The 26,054-nt window shown below is 49.1% G+C and overlaps 1 protein-coding gene across 9 annotated transcripts in view; it reads left to right on the forward strand.

Moving 5' to 3' along the window:
- The window catches only part of LOC147105921 (semaphorin-3A-like), a 553,051-nt gene that overhangs the window by 313,695 nt on the left and 213,302 nt on the right, over positions 1-26,054 (forward strand). For all 9 annotated transcript variants that reach the window (XM_086010848.1, XM_086010849.1, XM_086010841.1 and 6 more), the window contains one exon: positions 24,481-24,641. In XM_086010848.1, coding sequence (XP_085866974.1) covers positions 24,481-24,641 — 161 coding nt within the window. The remainder of the gene's footprint in view (positions 1-24,480; positions 24,642-26,054) is intronic.

Consider the following 26,054-nt stretch of genomic DNA (forward strand, 5'->3'; position numbering starts at 1 on the left):
GTGTAACTGCTGGAGGTGGAGAAAGTGAAACTTGGATCATTCCTCACCTTTGCCTGTTGTTGGACGAATCTGGAGAAGAGAGAGAAGGGGGGAAATGCCACTCCATTGTCCTCCTTGTACTTGGATCCCTTATCTATCCATTTCTCTTGAAGGTTGCAGGGGAGCTTTTCCACTATTGGGTTTACCCCACGAGCTGTATCCAAAGACGAGAGGCCGGTCAGGTAACCTTCTCCCTTAGCACACTCCAGTTCGAGGAGAATGTCGCCCAGTTCTCGGAGCTCGACATTATCTTTGTTGGTTAGCTTCGGAAAGTCCTCAATCTTCTTGAGCAGTGCGTGTTCGATGACTTCTGGTGTCCCATAACAGTCTTCGAGACGTTGCCAAACCAGGTTGAGGCCTGCTGTGGGATTGCTGACGAGCGCTGAGCGAATTCTCTTCGCCTGTTTGGACGACTCAGCTCCGAGCCACTTTGTCATCAGGTCTAGTTCTTCTCTGGCTGACAGATTCAAGTCCTTGGTGGTACTCAGGAAGGACGCTTTCCATGACCAATAATTTTCGGGATGGTCATCAAATTCTAGGAGGCCTGAACTTAACAATTTCCGGCGAGTAAGGTACCTAGCGAGGTCTTGTGCACCTTGTGGCTCGGGTGAGGACTGCTTGGCTGGATTGGTCGGGTGTTGTGGAGGTCTCTGCAGGTAAGTCTTACTTGTTTCTTCTCTTTTAAGCTCAGTGTCTCCGTAAACAGGCTGTTTGTTGCTGTGGTGAGTAGCTGGTCCTACGTCGGGATACCTGGATCTTCCCTCGAAGAACAATTCGGAGTGTTGTTGGACATACTCACTTGTACGTTGCACTGGACTGAGGGGCTGTTCCAGATCATATGTTTCCTGGCTGGGCTCCCCGCCTTCGCTCTCTTCACCTTCTTCATAAGCTGCGGCTTCGGCTTTAGCGGCAGCGGCAGCTCTCTGGCTTTGGAGAATGTGGAGAGTGGCGTCGAGGTCAGCTCTCTGCTTCGTAACACTAGCGTCGAGGTCAGCTCTCTGCTTCATCACACAAGTGTCGAGGTCAGCTTTCTGCTTCATCACACTAGCGTCGAGGTCAGCTTTCTGCTTCATCACACTAGCTTCTTTTTCGGCAAGGGCCAATTGAGCCTGGGCAGCTTCTGCCTTGGCACATGCTTTGGCGGCTGCAGAAGCTGTCGATGACGACGGTCTGCTGGACTGCCGAGATGATCTAGTGGATGCTTTAGAGGACTGTGCTGTCTGCTTCATCATACTAGCGTCGAGGTCGGCTCTCTGCTTCATAAGGTCAGCTTCTTTTTCAGCGAAGGACGATTGAGCCTGGGCAGCTTTTGCCTTGCCACGTGCTTTGGCGGCTGCAGAAGCTGTCGATGACGACGGTCTGCTGGACCGCCGAGATGACCTAGAGGATACTTTAGAGGACTGTGACTTGGCATCATTTGCTAGGAGAGGCTCATGCTTCTCGCTTGACTGGTCGACGTCCTCTATGGTATATTGTCTTCCTGAGCGTAGACTCATGGTAGCTGAGTGGTATCTTCCTGTGCTTGAGCCCGCTGTGCTGGTGTCTTTTTACTATTCTGCCCTCGCAACGCGTGGCTATGCAGAGCTAGACAGATAGCGAACAACTTGATATCTTCCCATAAAAATCACAAGGCTTGACTTTTCTTGTAAAACTTTACTGAAAGATTCTTATTATTGTAAAACTGAAATACAACACAGAAATGGAAGCACACATTAGTATACAAGCGCATAACTGATATGTATACACAAATTTAGGTACGCCTGAGCAACACAGTACATTTAGTAAACTGGGAGGCATTCTCTTTAAATTAGCCCTGTACATAGTGTATCAAAATACAGCTACTAGTTAATCAGCTAGACAGAGAAAAGTTACAACTAAACATTTTCTACAACATACAGTGCACATTAATCATCTATAGCATTCTAGAATACTTACAGACAAACAATTTCCAAGACTCAAGCGTGGGGACAATACAACTGCTCGGAGCCTGTGCTGCTGTAGGAGCACCGTGGTGTAGGTCTGTGTCCCAGCGAGGACTCCACGAGGACTACGTAGCAGTCCTGTGGGGAGCGTGATGACCTCATCACGCTCGGTCGCGTTGTCTGCGCTTGGGGCGTCACGTGATGCGCGTGGTCGCGTTTCTGGCCGTTGCATCGCTGGCCGTTGGGGCCAAAGTCGGGAGCGGGAGCTGGAGGCCAGGCTGAGCTGGTGCTTGCCGCGGGAGCGGAGATAGCGGCGCTCCCGGCGGCTGATCGATGCGGCCGAAGACGCTAGGCCGGGCTGTGCCGGCGGCCTTTCTGGAGGGCCGAGTCGGGCCGGCAGCTGCCTCACGCACGTCACGTCGTACGTGACGTGACGTCAGCACGCTAAGGCACGTCTTAAAGGGGCAATGGCCCTAACAGGTAAGTTAAAGGGGCAACGGCCCTAACAGGTAAGTTATACATATATAAGTAGGTTATGTACATACAGTAAGGTTAAGTTAGAGGGAGAGACAGCACAGGCACTATAGAAATGCAAGTCTTTCTTTTACGTAGGGATCATTGAATTCTCTAAGCTGGTTTAGATCTGACTTTCTAAAAATATCTATTCCAACCAATTCCCCAATAACAGATTCTTGAAGGTGAATTCACTGATCCCGTGCTCCCAGGGGAATACTTCACCTCAAAGAAAGCGCAGATCAGGGAATCGATGCCCATGTCAGAATTGCTCTCTGACCCATTCTGCCTTGGGGGAATTTATCATTTGATATTCAGCATTCTATTTTTAAAAAAACCCATTTTGTTTCCTAAAGATTGCTAACCTTGCGATACTGGCAATAGATTGCACAGGTCAGCAAATAGTTCTGATGTTTGCAATTAAATAAAAATTGTCAAGAAGCATGAATTATATCAGAGGTTTATTTTAATATGCTGACTTGGCATCAAGTGAAGAAAGCAGCACTTTAAATGCAGGAATATTTGGACTGCTTGGACACAAAGTGTGAGACGTGATAAGCTAATGTGATGCCCGAGCTGTTTCTACAAGTCTTATGCTGAATTCCAAGAATGAAAGGCTTTTTAACCTGTTTAATTGTAGGCTTGGTATGTGTGTACGGCTTTCTCTTATACTTAAAGAACAATAATCGTCCAGGTTTAAAACCCCAGGAGTTGGGACAGGTGACATGGAATGTTTTCACTCTGTTCCATCATGTCTGGTTCTTGGGTTCCGATTCAGCCCAGACTAATGAAATGAAAGGCTCCACTCTGCTGGCTGTAAGAATTCACTTAAAACCAACAGTTTCAATCCAGTGGCTGGGGAGCGTTACTTACGACACTAACTGCCACAGCCTGTCAGCCGGGGGGCAAGTAACCAGACAAATTGCCCGGGGGCCCCAGTCCACAGAGCGGGCGGTCTCACTAGGCTAAGTGGTAGTAGTGGAAAGTGTGGGTGGGTGGAGGGAGAGATGGGGCCCACACTTTAGTCTCTGCCCAGCGCTGCCAGTGAAGGAACATATTGATAGTCTCGAGAGGCACAAAGGGTAACCAGTAGGACTCTCTCAGGTTGACAGCATGTCTGCACCCTCCTCATCACCCCTTAATCCAATGTCTACCTTCGTGTCAGAAAGCCAGCTTGGCCAGACTGTGCTGGCGGCCGTTGACATGGTGCAATGTGCAAACGAACCCTCTCAGGCCCGGGCTCCTAGAGATCTCTGACCATGAGCATCTCAAGAGCCCTCATCTGAGCGTCAGCTGCCATGCTGAAGTCGCTGGGAGGAAATCTCGGAGGAGCACGAGCGTAGCTCAGAGTTCACTTCAGAAAAACACTAAGGGCTCACAGCTGGATAATAATTAGTTTGTCAGCATTGTGTAAACCAGTAAACTTATAAACTGTGTGACAAGCTTTATTTGCAGATTGTTCCTGTAGTACCTGGTGACTCTGCAATGTCAAGTGGCATGTGGTGGTCCTTTAGCATATGCAGTTTATTGGAAGGTGGAAGAACTAAGATCGATGTTGGACGTGACTGTTAATGTTGGGGGTGGGGGCAGGGATTGTACAGCTCAAGCACTCTCCAGTGAGCTGCTACTGAAGAGCTACAGGCAACTGTTAGCCACCTCCCATTCCTCACCATCCTTGATGTCCTCAGTGTGCGCTCCCTTATTATCCTGAAGGTCCTTGCCCACTAGTTGTTCCCTGTGTTAAACAGCAGGCAGTGGAATCACTGCTCGAGCACTTCTGCCCGTCGAGGGATCGCGTCGACCTTGGGATCGGGTTGGAGGGCAGTTGGGTTTGCGAGCGCAGGTTTCGGAGAGGAGTTAAGCATGATGGGGAAAAGCCTTGTCCCCAAGCAGCAAGCCTTTCACTTGTGTAGGGGTAAGGGGAGGGTTGATTGGTGCAAGATAAAAGCGGCAAGATAAAGGTGGGCACAGACCTGCATGATGTGATCACACCCCAATTACACATTAATGGAATGGAAGTCCTTGCCATTTGTGAATGCACACCGACCCCAGTATGACTTGTGAAAACCATATCCATGTGTTCACACATGAGTGTGCGTATAGTGTTATTTGACACTATATAATGTTAATGCAGCAAAGGGTAGAAAGTGACCACTCGAGCAAGTCAAACTTAGGACATTGCATTCTTTTATATTTTTATGATATATAAAGATGCATATACTTTGCTTGAAATATTGAGCACAAAAATCTAGGCTGACACTCCAGTGCAGTGCTGAGGGAGTGCTGCACTGTCAGAGGTGTTGTCTTTCGGATGAGACGTTAAACGGAGGCCCCGTCTGCTCTCTCAGATGGTTGTAAAAGATCCCATGGCGCTATTTCAAAGAAGAGCAGGGGGAGTTATCCCTGGTGCCCTGGGGCCAATATTTATCCCTCAATCAACATCACAAAAACAGATTATCTGGCCATTATCACATTGCTGTTTGTGGGAGCTTGCTGTGCGCAAATTAGCTGCTGTGTTTTCTACATTACAACAGTGACTACACTACAAAAGTACCTCATTGTCTGTAAAGTGCTTTGGAATGGTGGTCATGAAAGGCACTATAGAAATGCAAGCCTTTCTTTCTTTCTATTGCAGGCTGTAGCTCGGCTTGTAGTTTTGGGCTTATTTTTTTTAAATTCATTGATGGGATGTGGGCGTCGCTGGCTAGGCCTGCATTTAGTGCCCATCCCTAATTGCCCTTGAGAAGATGGTGGTGAGCCACCTTCTTGAACCGCTGCAGTCCATATGGTGTAGGTACACCCACAATGCGGTTAGGAAGGGAGTTCCAGGATTTTGGCCCAGTGACAGTGAAGGAACGGCGATACAGGTCCAAGTCAGGATGGTGTGTGGTTTGGAGGGGAACTTGTCGGTGGTGATGTTCCCATGCGTCTGCTGCCCTTGTCCTTCTAAGTGGTAGAGGTCGCGGGTTTGGAAGGTGCTGTTGAAGGAGCTCTGGCGAGTTGCTGCAGTGCATCTTGTAGATGGTACACACTGCAGCCACAGTGCGCCGGTGGTGGAGGGAGTGAATGTTGAAGGTGGTGGATGGCGTGCCAATCAAGTGGGCTGCTTTATCCTGAACTAGCTAGAGTGCCCGGCGGTGCCGAGGGTTTTTTGAGGGCATGTTGTTATGAAAAGTAGAAAGAATTTTTATATATATAAATGAGTTTGTCTGTCTGTGTGGGAAGGAGAGAGAGAGAGAGGGGGGAAGAGGAGAGAGAGAGAGTGAGAGGGAAGGAGAGAGAGAGAGAGGGAAGGAGAGAGAGAGAGAGGGGAGGAGAGAGAGAGAGGGAAGGAGAGAGAGAGAGAGGGAAGGAGAGAGAGAGGGAAGGAGAGAGAGAGAGAGAGGGAAGGAGAGAGAGAGAGAGGGAAGGAGGGAGAGAGAGAGAGGGAAGGAGAGAGAGAGAGAGAAGGAGGGAGAGAGTGAGAGGGAAGGAGAGAGAGAGAGGGGAGGAGAGAGAGAGAGAGAGGGAAGGAGAGAGCGAGAGAGAAGGAGGGAGAGAGACAGAGAGAGAGAGGGAAGGAGAGAGAGAGGGAAGGAGACAGAGAGAGAGAGGGAAGGAGAGAGAGAGAGAGGGGAGGAGAGAGAGAGAGAGAGGGAAGGAGGGAGAGAGAGAGGGAGGGAAGGAGAGAGAGAGGGAAGGAGAGAGAGAGAGAGGGAAGGAGGGAGAGAGAGAGAGGGAAGGAGAGAGAGAGAGAGAGAAGGAGGGAGAGAGACAGAGGGAGAGAGGGAAGGAGAGAGAGAGTGAGAGGGAAGGAGAGAGAGAGAGAGGGAAGGAGAGAGAGAGAGAGGGGAGGAGAGAGAGAGAGGGAAGGAGAGAGAGAGAGAGAGGGAAGGAGAGAGAGAGAGGGAAGGAGAGAGAGAGAGAGGGAAGGAGAGAGAGGGAAGGAGAGAGAGAGAGAGGGGAGGAGAGAGAGAGAGGGAAGGAGAGAGAGAGAGAGAGGGAAGGAGAGAGAGAGAGGGAAGGAGAGAGAGAGAGAGAGGGAAGGAGAGAGGGAGAGAGAAGGAGGGAGAGAGACAGAGAGAGAGAGGGAAGGAGAGAGAGAGGGAAGGAGACAGAGAGAGAGAGGGAAGGAGAGACAGACAGAGAGGGAAGGAGAGAGAGAGAGAGAGAGAGGGAAGGAGGGAGAGAGAGAGAGGGAAGGAGAGAGAGAGAGAGAGAGGGAAGGAGAGAGAGAGAGAGAAGGAGAGAGAGAGGGAAGGAGAGAGTGAGGGAAGGAGAGAGAGAAGAGAGGAAGACACCCCGGGGAAGGGGCTGGACTCAGAGCCCTGCGGGTGAAGAAGGGCGGCCGCCATTTTGTGAGGTCGGCGGGAAGTTTGAATTGCGGCGGCCAAAGGAAGGAAGGAAGAAGGCGAGCTCTCCCTCCCTCTCCCACCCCTTTACTCTTTACCTCCTTCACCCTCTCTCTCTCCCTCCCCCTCTCTCTCCCTGCCGCTCTCTCTCCCCTCTCTCTCTCCCCCCCTCTCTCTCCCTGCCCCTCTCTCTCCCCCTCCCTCCCCGCTCTCTGTCTCCCCCTCCCTCTCTCTCCCTCCCTCCCCTCTCCCTCTCCCTCCGACTCACATCGGTACAAGAACGGAGTATATCCGACACCGGGAGGCCGGGTGCCCATCGCTCAGAAGCAAGCCCGGGGCTCCTCATGTTTAACCAGGCGGGCCTTTGGACCCGGTTAGGCCGGGCAGCAGTGGAAGGCCTTTCGCTCCGGACTCCCGTGTCCGATTTAGGGCAGGGACGGCTCGTTGGAAAGCCCCGGTGTTCCCGGTCCCACACTAATGGCAAGAGAGAGAGGGGGAAGGAGAGAGAGAGGGAGGGAAGAGGAGAGAGAGAGAGAGAGGGAAGAGGAGAGAGAGAGAGAGAGAGGGAAGGAGAATTAAAATCCCGACTTTTGTCTGTTTTCCCGCGCAGCTGGCCAGAGAAAAGAAAACAAAAGAGATGAAGGCCTAGAAATTGGGTTGGTAGCGCCGGCGCTGAGCGCCTATAGAGACCTAGAATTGGGGCGAAGCCCTATGTTGGGGCGGACGCTATGAAGATAGCGCCAACTCAGATATTGACTATACATTTAGCGCCTGCGCTAAGTGTTTGTGCGCGCCCGCGAGCGCAAGCAGCTCATGACGTCATTTCAGTGTGCAACGCCTTTTAGGAGCGCCTGAGCGCATATTGGGTGGCGCCCGGAGCCTTAGCGCCCAGCGCTATTAGTGACAGTTCGAGGGAGGGCTAACAGGCCCTTCTCGGAGTAGGGCGGCGCTATTTAAAGGGGACAGCTCTAGTGCAGAATCTTCTGCCACTTGGCCTGCTCATTGCGATCGTTGCTAGAGAGAGTTGGCGAGCTAATGTGGAGCGGAGTTCTGGGAATTTAGCTTTACAGTACTTGGGACCTTCAACCCTGTCCGAAGCACTTGCAGCACTACACCTAAAAGCCTTTTGACCAACTGGCATCGGAATGGGAGCTTGTTTGGAGGGCGACGGCCTCATCGCCCAACACTGTGAAGGGGCAGAGAGACGGCGGGAGAGAGGGCCGGGATTGGCCAGAAGGAGGAGGGGCAATGGAGGTCGGCCAATCCGACGGGATGCTGCGAGGGTCTTTAAGCAGCAGGTGACAAGCCTTGACATGTCGGAGGAGCAGTGTTTGGGAAGGCTCCGAATCTGGAGGGACATTGTTACTGATCTGTGCCACCTGCTTGGTCATGATCTGCAGCCACGTGAACGCTGCAGAACCTCTCTGTCCGTGATGGCTACACTGACTGATGGCCTCCATTTTTATGCCAACGGATCCTTTCAGTCAGCCATTGGGGACAATGCATCTGTCGCTCAGGCTGCAGTCCACTGTTGCATCCGGCAAGTGACAGATGCCCTTTATAGGCGAACGCGTCAATTCATTACCTTCCCTCGGACCCTGCACAAGCAGGCGGAGGAGGAGGAGTATGAGGAGGATGAGGAGGAGGAGGAAGAGCAGGCGGAGGAGGAGGAGGAGGAGGAGGAAGATGGAAGGGCTGCTGAAAGTGGAAGGTCCATACGTCAGAGGCTCCTCTGGACTCGTCTCGACACCCCTGTGGCGGAATGATGAGAGTCTTAACTCATGCGCACTTTGGATGTTTGAGGGCCTCTGAATGCCAGCATCACTGAAACTAGTCACATGCACCATGCCACATTGAAACTTCTGTTTATTGGCACAAAATTCTTTCATTACAGCTAAACAACGTAATGTCAGCAGAAACCATAGCTTTCAAAATAACTGTGAACTGTTCGGCAAAGCCGTAAAACTCAACAAACCGTCTGCAAATATAACAGCAGGTGAGGGTGTCCTTGAATTTGGACAAAGAAACGTCTCAGCACCTCCCTCTACAACTGGCCCCTTGAGGGAGAACGACTTCTCTTTCACGCCCGGCCCCTTCCCTCCCTGCTGCTCCTACGTAATTGGACCCCAGTGGCGGGGCTCAAGGCTGGGGGACGCCTGCTGACTGTCTGGAAGCGCAGAAGCCCCTGAGGGACGGCCTGGCCGACCTCTGGGCTTGGAGAGTGCAGACGCAGGATGCTTGCTGTGACCATGGCTGGAAGCAGTGTGGCCTGCAGGTGGTGGCAGCTGCAATGCAGGCATCCCAGCGCTGGCATGTGCAATGGTCTCCTGCCGAGAGAGGACACCTGCACCATAGTCGGACGACACACTGGCTATCTGAGGGGAGCGGCTCGGCTCATCCGCCACAATCGCATGCTCCACTGATTCCTGGCCTTGTACGGGAGTGGAAGGGCCCGGGGTGATCCTATCTGATGCAGAGAGGGTGGCTGCAGTGAGAGATCGCGTTGCGTCAATCTGGCTGTGGAGGAGCCCAGCAAGTGACTGCGTGGCAACAGTGAGGACCTGTGTGCCAGGTGCCAGTGCTTCAGAGAAGGCCTGGACAGTTCTTCCCATTGCTTCGGACAAGGCAGGTGCTGACCACTCCACTGCCTCGGACAAGCCCTGCACAGACCTTTCCAGGGATTGTCCGAAGCCCTGAACAGTCCTTTCCATAGCCGACTCAAAGCCGTGGACAGTCCTCTCCATTGTTGGGCCGAAGCCCTGGATAGTCCTGTCCATTGTTGCCCCGAAGCCCTGGATAGACCTGTCCATTGTTTCCCCGAACACCTGGAGAGTCCTCTCCATTGTTGCCCCAAAGCCCTGCAGAGTCCTCTCCATTGTTGCCCCGAAGTCCAACATACCTCCTAGCCAATGAATCTATTGACTCAGGCATCTTCTCCACTGCAGCCATCAGCTCCGTGTGTCTGAGCCGGGCCTGTTTGCTCATCTCAGCCAGGCGACGGACCTCATCTGCACTCTGTGCAGCAGTTATTACGACCTGCCTTGCCCTGCGGGGAGACGGTGGCCGCACTTGCCTATCCCCCGTGCGTGGCTGCATGCCGCTTGGTCCGGCAACTGGTTCATCCTCAGAGCCCCCCCCCCTCCCCTCCAGGGGACTACTATCCCCAGTCTGTAGATGTGTCAACTCCCCGAATTCTGCAACGGCTGGTCCGGATTCCTCCTGGTCCTCGCCTCCGGTGGCACTGGCACTGGCAGCTTCAGCGCGTGGAGCCCGAGTTGGTGCTGCTTCATCTGAAAGTGGGAGGTGGAAGAGTGGCTTTAGCAAAAGGACAGCTTTGCTGAAAGGCATGCCAGATTGCGGCAAGGCTCTGACATGGCTGCACACTGAGGATGCATGCTGGCGGGGGGGCCAAGTGGAAGGCAACAGGTGGAAAAGGTGAGAGTCTTACCCTCGCTGTCGGTAATGGGGTCGGCAGATGCAGTGGTCACAGGACCAGACAGACGTCCTCCAAGTATCTGGTGCACTCTCGCCTCCAGATCCGTGAGAGTGACCACTTGTGCAGGTCCGCCACCGGTTCGACGCTGCTCCTTTCGAATCATTGCCAGCTTGGGCTGCAGGGGAAAGAAGGGGAAGTTCTGTAACATGATGCCTTGAGACCTCATCGCATGCCCCCCATGGTGCAAGAGCCCTTACATGAGGCCTTGAGACCTCATCGCATGCCCCCCATGGTGCAAGAGCCCTTACATGAGGCCTTGAGACCTCATCGCATGCCCCCCATGGTGCAAGAGCCCTTACATGAGGCCTTGAGACCTCATCACATGCCCCCCATGGTGCAAGAGCCCTTACTTGAGGCCTTGAGACATCTGTCCATGTGTGTGGCCAGAAAGGGCCATGGGTGCTTGCTGACAGATGGCCATTGGGGCATCATGGCAACAGAGTGCCCGAAGTCAGCTGCAGATGGAGGGAAGCGCAAGTTTGGTAAACCATCACTCACCCTAACGATCCGTGTGAGGTCGTTGAATTTCTTCCTGCACTGAACAGGAGTCCTGGTCGCCATGCTGCTGGAGTTGACCCTCACAGCAACCTCCCTCCAAGATCGTCGGTAAGTCTTCTGATTCAGCCTCTTGCCATTATCCGGATACAGGACCTCTCGACGGTGTTCAACTGCAGCCACCAAGTGGTCCAGAGCCTCAGTGCTGAAGCGCTCTGCTCTCTGTCTAACCTTCTCCATGATGAACAAGTTTGTACCGCCAGACAAGGGCGAGCGCCGAATCTGAGGCCTACAGGGCATTGGGTGTTGAAGCTCAGGCTGACTGACCCACCCCTTTAAGAGCCGGCCGGCGCCTGGAGGTCTCGTGCTTTCCCGTAATTGAGTTCACCTGCGCTGCGCCCGTCCGCGTCGATATTGAGTAGCGCCTGACCTTTTGCGCCGTAAGAGCACCGTGCAACGGCTGATTTAGCGCCTCAATCCCCTTTGGGGGCGATGCAACCCAATATCGCGCCAGGCGGCGATAAGTTTCGTCTAGCTATAAACTTTGCGCATCGCCAGTTCTAACGCCTCAAGCGGGGCTATACCCAATTTCTAGGCCGAAGAGTCTCATTTAAAGCAGCCTCACCCCCACTAAAAGGTGAGAGCCGGAGGGAGATTTTGCGGGTGAAGAGGGGCGGCCGCCATTTTGTGAGGCACTAACGGCAGTTTGAAAGATTAGGCCCCGCCCACACACACCATGAAACGCCCCCCGTGACGCAGCACGCTCCCCCCGTAGGATTGGTCAACCTTCACGTCACTCAATGCTAATGAGCGGATTCCCCCGTATGATTGGCCAACCGCTAATGAGCGGATTTTTGAACGTTTTTTGTATACTGTCCAAACAATTTTTGTATGACCAAAAAGTAAATACACCTATGAGACTCCCCTAATCATAAGCTTTCTTTTGATATAACATATGTGTAGGTACGCTCTATAACTTTTGAGTGAGACAGACATACAGACAGACAGACAAACAGACAGACAGACATACAGACAGACAGACAAACAGACGGACGGATCCTTTTATATATATATGTAGATAGATGGTGTCGAGCTTCTTGAGTGTTGTTGGAGCTGCACTCATCCAGGCAAGTGGAGAGTATATGAACTGTATTTAAATCCCCATCTACATTAAATGTATTAGTGGCCCCTCGAGCAGTATATGCATTCTTCAATCACTAAAGAATTGACACTTGTCATGCAATGCACCAGTTATGTTGAGGTTGGCAGCTGGTGGCTGAAGGAGTTCCAGAAAATTGCTGGGAAAGGTTATAGAGACCGGATCTATAGGCATCGACTCGCCCATTGCCATATGTCTGTTCAATCACCTCATTAAGTTCAAACAGAGGCTTCCAAAATTTGAAAACATATTGGGGGAAAAATTCAGTCCGTTTGGGGCGCCATTATTGGCCGTGCACAAAGTTTGGCGCCTGCCGCTAATTATCGCCTCCGACGGCAAACTTGCCTTTTATCGCCCCTGGAGGTGATTGGAGCCCTAAATCAGGTGCTTCACACCTGTCTTAAGGTGCAAAGTCCGAGGAGCGAGGCGCTGCCTCAGAGCGCTGGCGAAGCAAGGAAGAGCAAATCAAAATGAACCTGCAAAGTGCTGCTCAGTACCCAAAACTCCTTCACACAGCGTTGAATCTCCCCAGAAGTCTCTCTCTCTCTCTCTCTCAGAATGCGTGGTGCAAAAATGTCACCAACAAAAAAAGGCAGGAAGTGGTTGCCTTTAAATAGCGCTCCCCCAGCCCCTTCCTGACTGCAAAACGCTCCCCTCAACCTGTTGTTGCTAGCGGCAGGCGGTAAGGCAGGGGGCGCTACTCAATATCCGGTCTGGGGCACTACCGGGGCGTTGCACACTCGACTGACGTTACGATCTGCGGGCGCAGGAGATCGTGGCGGTAGTGTTTAGCGCCGCCACAAAATGTCTAGTTAATTTCGCGAGCGGCGCAAACATCGCCGCGCCTGGGCGCTAGTTGCTTTGCACCCCATTAGCGCCCTCTTAAGGCACTAACGGGAGGTGCAAACAACTGAATTTTCCCCCCATTATATGCAATATTCCAAAATCATTTTAAAGAGCTTTTTTTTTGAAAATAAAGAAATGAAACATTTTTTTTCAATGAAGGCAGTTTAATTTGGTGCGGATGTTTGTTATCTCATGTATTTATTTATAATTTAAAAATTCAAGTCAAACTGCAGTCCAGCACATCTTAGAGAAATGATAGCAAAATACTGCGGAATGACAAAATTGCAAAAATTGTTTATACCAATCTGGCATAAAAGGAAATCTAAAAAGGTGACTCAACCGTGGATAACAGGGGAAATTAGAGACAGCATAAAATCCAAAGATAGGGCGTATAAAATAGCCAAAAAAAGCGCCAGAGCGGAAGATTGGGAACAGTTTAAGATAGAGCAAAGGAGGGCAAAGGGCATAATCAAGAGGGGCAAAATAGCTTACGAAAACAAGCTGGCGGAAAATATAAAAACTAACTCCAAAAGCTTTTATAAGTATATCAAAAGGAAAAGACTGGTGAAAACCAAAGTTGGTCCATTGCAGTCAGATACGGGGGAATATATAATGGGAAATAAGGAAATGGCAGATCAACTAAATGCATACTTTGGGTCAGTCTTTACGAAGGAAGACACAAAAAACCTCCCTGGGATATCGGGAAAAATAGGGACATTGGCAAAGGAGGAACTGACGCAAATCAATATCTCTAAGGATATGGTGTTAAGGAAGCTAAAGGGATTGAAGGTGGACAAATCCCCAGGGCCTGATAACATGCATCCTAGGGTACTGAAGGAGGTGGCCCTAGAGATAGCGGATGCACTAAGGATGATTTTTCAGAATTCATTAGACTCGGGAACAGTGCCGATGGATTGGAGGGTAGCTAACGTTACCCCACTATTCAAAAAGGGGGGTAGGGAAAAAGCAGGTAATTACAGACCTGTAAGCCTTACATCAGTTGTGGGCAAAATGCTGGAGTCCATCATTAAGGATGAAATAGCGGAGCACTTAGCAAATGGGGACAGGATAGGACAGAGTCAACATGGATTTACAAAGGGTAAATCGTGCTTGACTAATCTATTGGAATTTTTTGAGGGAGTAACTGGTAGAATAGATGGGGGAGAGCCAGTAGATGTGGTGTACCTGGACTTCCAAAAGGCCTTCGATAAGGTCCCACATAAAAGATTAGCATGGAAAATTGAGGCTCATGGGATAAAGGGGAAAGTTTTGGCGTGGATAGGGAACTGGCTGTCAGATAGAAAACAGAGAGTTGGAATAAACGGCTCATTTTCTGAATGGCAGGCAGTAACAAGTGGGGTACCACAGGGATCTGTCCTGGGCCCCCAGCTGTTCACAATTTACATTAATGACCTGGATCAGGGAGTCGGATGCAGCATTTCCAAATTTGCAGACGACACTAAACTAGGAGGTGGGGTGGGCTCAGAGGAAGAGACCAGGAAGCTCCAGAGCGATTTGGACAGACTGGGCGATTGGGCGGATAAATGGCAGATGCACTATAATGTGGACAAGTGCGAAGTTATCCACCTTGGGTGCAGGAACGGGAGGGCAAATTATTATTTAAATGGCAATAGATTGGGAGAGGGGGAAGTACAGAGAGACCTGGGTGTTCTTGTACACCAGTCACTGAAGGCGAGCATGCAGGTGCAACAGGCGGTCAAGAAGGCAAACGGTATGCTGGCCTTCATAGCAAAAGGGTTAGAATACAGGAACAGGGATACCTTGCTGCAGCTGTACAGGGCACTGGTGAGACCACACCTCGAGTACTGTGTACAGTTTTGGTCGCCTCATCTGAGGAAGGATGTTCTTGCCATGGAGGGGGTGCAGCGGCGATTCACCAGGCTGATACCAGGAATGGCGGGAATGACCTATGAGGAGAGACTATGTAGTTTAGGGATGTACACACTGGAGTTTAGAAGATTGAGAGGGGACCTCATAGAAGTGTATAAAATTCTGACAGGTCTAGACAGACTGGATGCAGAAGGAATGTTTCCCTTGGCGGGTGAGAACAGAACTAGAGGACATAATTTAAGGATAAGGGCTAAACCATTTAGGACAGAGATGAGGGGGAATTTCTTCACTCAGAGAGTGGTGAACCTGTGGAACTCATTGCCACAGAGGGCAGTGTACGCCAGCTCATTAAATATATTTAAGAGGGAATTAGATATATTTCTACGGGCAAAAGGGGTTAAGGGTTACGGAGAGAAGGCGGGGACGGGATACTGAATTAAAGGATCAGCCATGATCTCATCGAATGGCGGAGCAGGCACGAAGGGCCGAATGGCCTACTCCTGCTCCTATCTTCTATGTATCTATGTATACTGGAAATCCAAAATAACAACAGCAAATGCTGGAAAAACTCCGCAGGCCGGGCAACATCCGTGGAGAGAGAAACAGAGCCAACATTTCAGGTCGAAACCCTTCGTCAGGACTGAAAAAACACAGGAAATGAAACAGATTAAAAGGCCAGTTTGGGGGCTGGGAAATGGGGATGAAAGAACAAAAGAGAAGAGACATTAAAAGGTATTCAAAACCAGACGAGATGGTGATCGGACTAGTGGAGACAAAAGACGGCTCTAGATTAGATGTGAAATGCGCTGGCAGAATGAGGGACAGCTGCCATGTGAGAGAGAAAAAACGGGGGAAGGGCACAAAACAAAGGTGTGGATAAAAAATATATATAAACATGTAATAGGGGCCGAGGTTATGATCTGAAATTGTTGAACTCGATATTGAGTCCGGAAGGCTGTAAAGCGCCTAATCGGAAGATGAGGTGCTGTTCCTCGAGCTTACACTGGGTTTCCGTGGAACAATGCAAGAGGCCGAGGTCGGTGAGGTCAGAGAGGGAATGGAGCGGTGAATTGAAGTGACAGGGCACCGGGAGCTCGGGGTCACGCTTACGGACTGAACGGAGGTGTTCCGCAAAGCGGTCACCCAATCTGCGTTTGGTCTCCCCAATGTAGAGGAGACCGCATCGTGAGCAGCGAATACAGTATACTAGATTGCAAGAAGTACAAGTAAATTGCTGTTTCACCTGGAAGGGGTGTTTGGGGCCCTGGACAGTGGGAAGGGTTGTGGTAGAAGGGCAGGTGTTGCATCTCCTGCGCTTGCACGGGAAGGTGCCGGGTGAAGGGGAGGGGGTGCTGGGGTTGATAGAGGAGTGGACTAGGGTGTCTAGGAGGGAGCGGTCCCTACGGAATGCTGAAAGGGGAGGGGGGGAAAATTCATTTGGTGGTGGGATCACGTTGGAGGTGGCGGAAATGGCAGACGATGATCCGTTGAATGTGGAGGCTGGTGGGGTGAAAGGTGAGAAGGGGAACCCTATCGTGGTTCTGGGAGGGAGGGACAGGGGTGAGGGCAGAAGTGCGGGAGATAGAACGGACACGGTCGAGGGCCGTGTCAACCACAGTAGAGGAGAATCCTCAGTTGAGGAAAAAGGAAGACATGTTGGAAGCACTGGTGTGGAAGGTGGCATCATCAGAGCAGATGCGGTGGAGACGGAGAAACTAGGAGAATGGAATAGAGTCCTTACAGGAGGCGGGGTGGGAGGAAGTGTAGTCCAGGTAGCTGTGGGAGTCAGTGGGCTTGTAGTGAATGTCGCACCAACGCTCTTCTCGATCTTCCTTGCTGCAATGCTCCATCTCACCCTCAGTAAGCTCCCCACTGGAGTGGAGCTAATTTACAGAACAAACGGGAAAACTGTTCAACCTCCGTCGCCTCCAGTCAAGATCCAAGGTCGTCCCATCCTGTGTCGTCGAATTACAGTATGCAGACGATGCTTGCATCTGCGCTCACTCGGAGGTCGAACTCCAAACCATCGTCAACACCTTTACTGAAGCGTATGAGAGCATGGGCCTTACACTAAACATCCGTAAGACAAAGGTCCTCTACCAACCTGCCCCCGCCACACAGTACTGCCCCCGATTATCAAAACCCACGACAAGGCCTTGGACAACGTGGACCACTTTCCATACCTCGGGAGCCTACTGTCAACAAGGGCAGACGTCGACGACGAAGTCCAACACCGCCTTCAGTGTGCCAGTGCAGCCTTTGGTCGCCTGAGGAAGAGAGTGTTTGAAGACCAGGACCTCAAACCCGGCACTAAACTCATGGTCTACAGGGCAGCAGTGATACCCGCCCTGCTGTATGCCTCAGAGACATGGACCATGTACAGCAGGCACCTCAAAACACTGGAGAGGTACCACCAAAGCTGCATCTGCAAGATCCTGCAAATCCATTGGCAGGATAGGTGCACCACTGTCAGTGTTCTTGCTCAGGTCAACATCCCCAGCATCGAAGCTCTGACCACGCTCAATCAGCTCTGATGGACGGGTCACATTGTCCACATGCCCGATACGAGACTCCCAAAACAAGCGCTCTACTCGGAGCTCCGGCACGGCAAGAGAGCCCCAGGTGGGCAGAGGAAACGCTTCAAGGACACCCTCAAAGCCTCCTTGAAAAAGTGTAACATCCCCACCGACACCTGGGAATCCCTGGCCCAAGACCGCACAAAGTGGAGGAGAAGCATCCGGGAAGGCGCCGAACACCTCGAGTCTCTTCGCCGGGAGCAAGCGGAAGCCAAGCACAGGCAGCGTAAGGAGTGCACGTCAACCTAAGCACCCCACCCACCCGCCCCTTCAGCCACCGTCTGCCCCACCTGTGACAGAGACTGTAGGTCCCGCATCGGACTCATCAGTCACCTGAGAACTCATTTTTAATGTGGAAGCAAGTCATCCTCGGTTCCGAGGGACTGCCTAAGAAGGAGAAGAAGAGTGAATGTTGGTCAATAACCTATCCCCAGAGATGGAGACGGAGAAGTCGAGGAAGGGAAGGGAAGGGTCGGAGATGGACCATGTGAAGGTGAGGGAAGGGAGGAATTTTTCTTCGAGAAATGTTGGGTTTATGGAAAAATTATTAAAATATCCGGCTACACCACATTCCTCTTCATCTTCTACCCAGTGATGAAAGCAGTTATTCAATATTGAAAATAAAGCTTACAGAAAATAATTTAAATGGATTTGAAGCTTTGTAGGGAAATTCTGTTTTATCTTAAGCGCACATTATAAAATATGTTGAGAATTCTGTTGTTCAGATTAATTGTGTTTTGCTCCTTTGGAGAAACAACAATGACTGACACAAGGGGACATGAAGCCAATGCATGTTAACAATTCCCGACTAGCTGTAACTCACTCCCTGCCATCTGCTGAGCCAGACAACCTGTCCATTGTTTACCATCAGCAATGGCTGCACTTCTGGTCTGAGCAGCTGCCAGTCACTTTCATAGTTTAATCTGCTACTTACCAACATTAATGCAAAAATGCACCACGCAATCGAGTTGCTGCCTGCGGCAATCTGTTCCCACCCACTTAAAATTAAAATCCATGCTTAAAGCTCACCTGCAGGTATGTTCGATAAGGATCTTAAAGATTGTATCTGATTATCCTTGGACTGTAGTCTTTGCTTTCCCTTCTAACGGGGTTAACAGTATATATATTTGCACAAATGTTAAGGATAAATGTGTGGATTTTCTTTGACTGATGAATTCCGATGGGGAAGTCCAAATGCTTCTGATGATCTGGGCACCTCCTCTGGCAAACCAACCCAATTAGGAAACCTCAAAAGCCAAGGTAAATAATGGCCCGGAATTTGCGGTCAGCGGTGAGGCGAAGGCGTTCGCTGCCGGCCCCGAAGGATGCTCCGCACAAGGACCTCGCGATCCCCGTGTCGAGAACTTCGGGTTTTCCGACCTTCAATTCAAATCCACGGAAGTTAATGGGGATCCCCCAGTGCCAGCTGCTGTGACGCCAACAAGCTGTCTGAGCAGCCAATCATAAGGCAGAATTCTCTCAGACAGCGAACCAGGAAGTGGGTAAGCTCTTAAAATTCTAACTTTTAAAATAGTTAGAGAGAGCAAATCAAAGGCTGGGCTCTCACACGGGGAAAAGGCAAACCTGAACTAAAGAGGGACAAACTTTAAAAAACTGATTTTGAAATGTTTCTTAAAATTTTTTATTTTATTAAAATGGACAAAAAAGCGCTGAAGTTTCCGTCAGTTTCCCTGATTTGGCTGATTTCACTGATTGCTGGCTCTGTGGGCGGGGGGTGGGTGGGGGGAGCGGCCACAGCGCAGCCTGTGTCGGAGCGGTCAATGACAGACCGCAGCTTCAGGATTTCCACATGTGCCAAATCCCGAAGTTGCGGTCAGTTTCAAAGGCGGAATGACGGCGGACGCTGCTGGTCATCCCAACGGCAAATTCCGGGCCATCATCTTTGATTGATCTCCTGAGGAGAGGCCCTCGGGGGAACAGTGAATGAAAAAATAGGATTATTCGTGAAAAACAGTAACGCTCGCCGTCACAAAGAAATCGAACAAAATAAATCCTGTAGCTGCAAAATGGCTCAAAGGAAACTTAAACTTTGAATCATCCTGAACTGATATAGTGGGACACTAGTTTCAAAGCGAGGTGAAGATTCTGTGCCTCAGACACAATTGAGATGTTGAGAATGTCTGTGCAGCTGCAATGCTGTGCAGGTGTAAAGGTGCATCTTTCAGAGCAGGCTTCGACACGCTGACGACCGTATCGGGATGTTCTGCTGTGTTTTCAGTAATGTGCAAATCACACTTCAAAAGTCATTTTCGAGCATTTGATACTTTTGAAGTATCCCTGTGGATGAATATGTTCTTTTAACCAAACTCCTCAATTGCTTCTTTGAACTGAAATTATTTAAAGATATTCTGTATCTGAAGGCTTGATCTTTATGACACTGTTAACAGGCTGCAGTGTCGAACAGCTGGGAATGAAACCGTGCTGTGCAAAAGCAGCAGCAACCCTTCATTCAAGTAGCAGACTGTAATGTAGCCAGACAGTAACGCAATATTTTAGCTTGTGCTTCGCCATCTCCAATGTTTTACGAGCACTAAAGCAAAGAAACAAGGACCATTTGGAGTTGATATAATAATTGCAGGATGCAGAGGCAGGAGGCGGGGTAAGAATACCTCGTTAGTGTACAAAGTCAGTTATTAAAGTAATAAACATGAAAACTTAGAAATGGGATGGGTGCCCAGTAATTTATAATACACTGAAACCCAAGCAGGACCTGTCAAGGGCAGGGTGGTAACTGACAAAGATAAAAAAGCCAAGACGCAGTTGTTTGGGATTGTAATTTTTTTTTCCTCATTCATAATTAGTATTTATTTTGGATTCATTAAGGTGCGGGATGTTAGTGCTGGGTGTGGAGTCTTTCTCCACGTTTTGTAAGCTATGTCCCAATTTGAACCTAACCCGCCCAGTGGGAAAGAGGTGGATTTGGGTTGGATGCCCATTTCACCCGCACCCCCCGGCCCCCCACCCCCACCCCCCCCGGCTCCAACCCCGCCACCCCCCCAGCCCCCCACACCCCACCCCGCCACCCCCCCCGGCCCCCCACCCCCACCCCCCAGCCCCCCACACCCCACCCCCCCACCCCCCCGGCTCCAACCCCGCCACCCCCCAGGCCCCAGCCAATTTTACTCTCTATTGACTTCAGTGGACCGTAAAAATCAGGCGTGGTGTAAAGCAGGCGTCCGAACCCAAGCGGCCTTGTTCCTGCGGGGTGTGTTCGGTTAACATCAGGGCTCCCTTGTGTCAGCTTCCACATCTGGCACAGGACAGGACAGCTGCAGAGTAACACCCACGATGCTCTCCCCAGCATTCTAAAACCTGGCCTCAGAAGAACAGCCCCTCCTGTACCACTGCGATCTCCCTACTGTGCATGGACTACTAATTACCTTTCTGAATGACTGTGTCACATTGTGCACACTTTTGTGCTGTGGGCTCGTTTGATTTTATGCAGAATTGTTTCAGAAAAATAGGTTAAAATTTTGCACTGCAAGAAGACAAACTACTGAGAATATTAATTAAGTGGGCATCATTGGCAAGGCCAGCATTTATTGCCCATCTCTAATTGCCCCTTGAGAAGGTGGTGGTGAGCCGCCTTCTTGAACCGCTGCAGTCCGTGTGGTGAAGGTACTCCCACAGTGCTGTTAGGGAGGGAGTTCCAGGATTTTGACCCAGCTTAGGAACAAAGCAAAGAGATCAGGCTGGAACTTTATAAATCTCTGGTTAGGCCTCAGCTGGAGTATTGTGGGCAATTCTGGGCCCCACACTTCAGGAAAGATGTAAAGGCCTTGGAAAGGACACAGAGGAGGTTTACCAGGATGTTGCCAGGGATGAGGGACTTCAGTTATGAGGAGAGGCTGGAAAAGTTCGGACTGTTCTCCTTGGAACAGAGAAGGTTAAGAGGTGACCTGAGAGAGGTTTTCTAAATGCTATGGGGTTTTGGTAGAGTAGAGAGAGAAAAATGATCCCCTTTTGCGAGTGGGTCAATAACCAGGGGTCATAGATTCAAAATCACTGGATGAAGATCTAGAGAGAAGATGAGAAATGTTTTCACTGAGAGAGTTGTCTGGATCTGGAATGCTCTCCCTGAAAAGGTGGCAGACGCTGATTCCATCAATAATTTTAACAGGGAGTTGGACGGGTTCTGGAGGATGAGGAACTCACAGGGCTATGGACAAAAAGCGGGGGTGTGGGACTGAGCCCAACGGCTCTTTCACAGAGCCAGCATGGGCACGACGGGCCGAATGGCCTCCTTCTGTGCTGTGTGATTCTATGAAAATTCCATTCAAGCACAAAGCCAGAGTCTGGATTCCAGCTATACCCGACTAAAGAATGAAATTTAAAAAATAATCTGAGCAGCGCTGCTTGGAAAAAATTGAAAATCAGTCATACGGCAATTCTTCTGCAGAGGTGTCTTTGACTTCGCTACCACGGCTAATCATTCCTTATCAACAATTATAACATTGATTGGAGCTGGCAACCCATAAAATCATTTGGTGAAACATGCTGGAAAATCAGGCACTTATTGGGTGGAGAATCCAACCCATGAGTCTATTCTTGGGCTGTGTGTTAGAGTACAGCACTGGCAATGATCTTAGTTGCTTCACATCACTTTAAGACCTAAGGATGATGGGCCATACAACATGCAAGACTGATTCGATAGAATTAAGCTGTAGCTAGTTGCACGTTGCTGGAGGGACTACAGGGAGAAGAGCTTTTGTTGATTCTGCTCCAAGTTGAGGCCTTTCTTGGCCACAATGCTGCATGAGTTGAAAGCCAAGCGTGGACTTGAGATCCTCTGAGGCAGCCCCCAAAGCCGCTGCTTCTAATGTTAGAAACAGAGCCGGCACAAAGTGGGAACGCGTTTGTACAAAGCAGGAAGGAGAAATACATAAAGGAAATGAAGAGGAATGACAAGAAAGACAATGAGGAGGAGAAAATAAAGATGGGACTTCTATAGATTGGTACGAATGGATAGTAAAAGGAAGTAATAGAAGCAAATTCAGGAAAGGACAGTGAAATAAAGAAGATTAAGAAAGTAAAAAATAAGAGATTAGCAAAGAGGACAAAGAAAGAACAAAAGAAGCAAGAACAGAGAACATAAAAATTGATTGAGAAAGATACTGGAGTGAAGAAAGACTTTTTTCCCCTTTCAGAATTAGAGACAGTAAATAGGATGTGCGGAGACAGGCCTCTTTACGAACTGGCGCTGATCCTGTCGGGGCTTTCTCCTGTCCCTGTTTCTGTTCATCCCTTTCATATCTGTGTAGGTTCCATTGTGACACAATATTTATTGATGTAACCCCGGAGCACTGTAGTCTGTTGTCTCTTTGAAACCTGACATTGTGCCATTTTGTGAAGGCTCAGGAATGGACAAAGTCCAATTTTTGTGTCAGAGCATTTTGCTCAGTGTTTGCATAAAACTGTCTGTCTACTCTTTGCATCACAGCATTTAAAACCATGAAGGGATCAGTAGGGTCACAATGTGTTGAAATTCTTTGTACAGACCCAAGAGAAGAGAATCGTGGCATAGTACTGAACTCGGAGAACTGTGAGCCAAACATAACTTAGAATCTGAGTAAAATAAAAACACAACGCACAGGAAATACACAGCAGCTTTGTCAGAGTCTGAGAAGAGAAGAACTAGGTTAATGCTCGAGGTGTCGACCTTTCATCAGAACACCTGGGATTTAACTATTACACTTTCAGAGTTCTTAATGATCTAATTACTGCTCTTACACCAACAACAACATCAACTTGCATTTATATAGCATCTTTAACATAACAAAATGTCTCAAGGCAGTTCACAGAAATGGGCACCGAGCCAAGGAAGGAGATATTAGGAGGGGTGACAAACCTCTTGGCCAAAGGAATTGAGTTTTGAAGGAGGAGTGGGAGATGGAAAGGGGGAGGGGTTTAGGGAGGGAATTCCACAATAAAGGGCCGAGACAGCTGAAGGTATGGCCGCCAACGATGGCACAATTGGAGCGCGGGATATCCATGTCACTTGATACAATGGAAGCATTTAAGAAAGAAATGAGAAATGGAGGAATGAAGGCTTGAATTGATACTTCACCCTTGTTCTTTCATCTTGATGTTGAAATGATCCCTGAAAGTTTTATGTGCTCCGTGAGACCATTCCCTCTCTTTTTCTTGCCGAGATTCTAGTCTGTGAATACAAAAACACGTTAGAAATTTGCTTATACAGCACTATGAAGGTATATGGGTATTGAGTGAGGACAGGGTCAGGTGTGGCTACGATAGTCCCACATAACCTGCCTATGCTCAGTATGAAGGATGACCACTCAGGTGAGGTATTGAAGGGCAGTAGATGTCTGTGGATCTGTGCACCATCATGAATCGGTAACTGCAGGGTAGGAAGGAGAAAAATAAACTAAAATATACGGGGTCGGGGGGGGGTGGGTGGGGGGGGATTCGGTTTCATGGCTCTCACACTCACACCAGTAAGGTAGTAGCGGAAAATCTCCGCTATATAAACAGCACCATCAAAGTCTATTCATCAATGTAGGATGGCACTTTACACGAGCAAATACTACAAAACAAGCAGGGGGTAAGTTTAACTTAACCTACTGAGCGGGTTCGGGTGAAATGCCAGTTTTACACCCCGCTCAATTTTACCCTGCGCTGACTTCAGTGGAGAGTAAAGTCTGGCGGGGAGTTCGAAGGGCCGTCGGCCCGAGACTGCCCATTTCCTGTCAGGCAGCCTAGGTTCTAATGACCCTGGCAGTGTCTCCAAACCTCACAATACGTAGATCGTCAGTTTCAGAACTGCTGAGAATCAAGAACTATTGGGGAGGACGGGGTGGGGGGTAAAATGCCTTCACCTTCACCTGGTGTGAACTCTAGTTTCAGCCTCCTGCTACATACGATAATGTTTAGGTAAGAGAGAAGATGGGATAACATGAACAAAGGCAGCTGAGTTTTTTGCCTTTGGTACACAAAAGAATTTCTGTTTGCAGTCCTTTGTCACAGCTATAACTAAAAGGGTGCATTAACGCCCCGAATCCTCGCCTCCAGGCAGAATTAGTGTCAGCAATTTCAGAGCATTCCTCCCTAAAGACTATCCCCCGCCAAGCACTTGCATGTTCAAAGTTGCAAAATCTCAAAGGCCTTTGAGTACTTATTCAAAACGTGTCGCATCCTGACACTGTCAATCAGGACAGCCGAACTAACGTGATCTTTTCATTTACTGAAGAGTTTTTCTCTCTCTTCTCCACAGAAATGATGGAATTAAACAACGTCGTCACTTTCGGTGGCATTGCAAACAGCTCCAGTTACCAAACGTTCTTGCTGGATGAGGAGAGAGGCAGACTCTTTGTTGGCGCCAAAGATCACATATTTTCCTTTAATCTGATCAACATAAACAAGGATGTTTTGAAGGTAGGTGCCTGCGTATTATAAAAGAATAGAACCCACTCCCCATTCCCCATTTAGGGCACATACTGCAGACAATGCAAAATTATTTTTGACAATATTAACTTGTTGTGAAGACATAAACATTGGGTTCTGCACCAAAAGCAACTGAGGGGGTGGGAAAAGCAACAACCTCTCAGGCACCCATTGTAAGGAAGGATATTCTTGCCATAGAGGGAGTGCAACAAAGGTTCACCAGACTGGTTCCTGGGATGGGGGGATTGTCCTATGAGGAGAGATTGAGTAGACTAGGCCTATATTCTCTAGAGTTTAGAAGAATGAGAGGTGATCTCATTGAAACATACAAAATTGTTACAGGTCTTGACAGGGTAGATGCAGAGAGGATGTTTCCCCTGGCTGGAGAGTCTAGAACTAGGGGCCACAGTCTTAGAATAAGGGGTCGGCCATTTAGGACTGAGATGAGGAGAAATTTCTTCACTCAGAGGGTGGTGAATCTTTGGAATTCTCTACCCCAAAGGGCTGTGGAGGCTCAGTCATTGAGTATATTCAAGACAGAGAGCGATAGATTTTTGGATATTAAGGGAATCAAGGGATGTAGAGATAGTGCAGGAAAGTGGAGTTGAGGCCAAGATCAGATCAGCCATGATCTTATTGAATGGTGGGGCAGGCTAGAGGGGCCGATTGGCCGACTCCTGCTCCTATTTCTTATGTTTCACCTTTGAACGTGTATCTGCCCCCCTAGATCTCTCTGTTCCTCCATCCTGTTAAGAATCTTTAGCATATATCTGCATTAAAGTGCATCTGCCACCTCCCTGCCCACTCAGCAAGTCTCTGTGTAACCTCCCACAACCTCATTCACAGTCTGCTTTCCCATCTACAACTAAAGTATCAGTCCAGGTTAAAGCCTCAATCTTGGAATTTGAATCCAAAAAGTGCTTTCAACTGAACTAAGCTGAGCTTTATAATCATATTGTTGTTCAATCAATCATTGGCATCTGTTTTATATTTTTAAGGCTTTCCTGTGCTAATTCTACTATTAGCATCATTCTTGTTAAATTCTGAAATATTTATCATTAGTAACCATATTTATTTTTGTATGTGTGCTCATGGTGTTTGTTCCATTTTCTTGGAAATGTATTCCCTTACTTACTGACCAGTTATTTCTAATGTTTTAGATTTATGGAATACAGCACATAATTCGTATTAATATCATAAGTGTGCACATACAAGTGTGCGTGTGTCTACATGTAGTTTATATGTTGTATTATAATCAGTTCTGGTAATAATTATGCGTACCATTCACTCACTACAAAATTGATTTTTATAACTTTTTAAAAATTGTAAAATATTAAATATGTTGAAATGTCACCATTCACGAATAGCGTACAAACACGTAATATGTTTGTATAAACTTCCTTT

Source organism: Somniosus microcephalus, chromosome 17 (genome assembly GCF_052327205.1).
Source record: "Somniosus microcephalus isolate GS21.2 chromosome 17, FLI_Smic_1.0, whole genome shotgun sequence".
Classification (NCBI taxonomy): domain Eukaryota; kingdom Metazoa; phylum Chordata; class Chondrichthyes; order Squaliformes; family Somniosidae; genus Somniosus; species Somniosus microcephalus.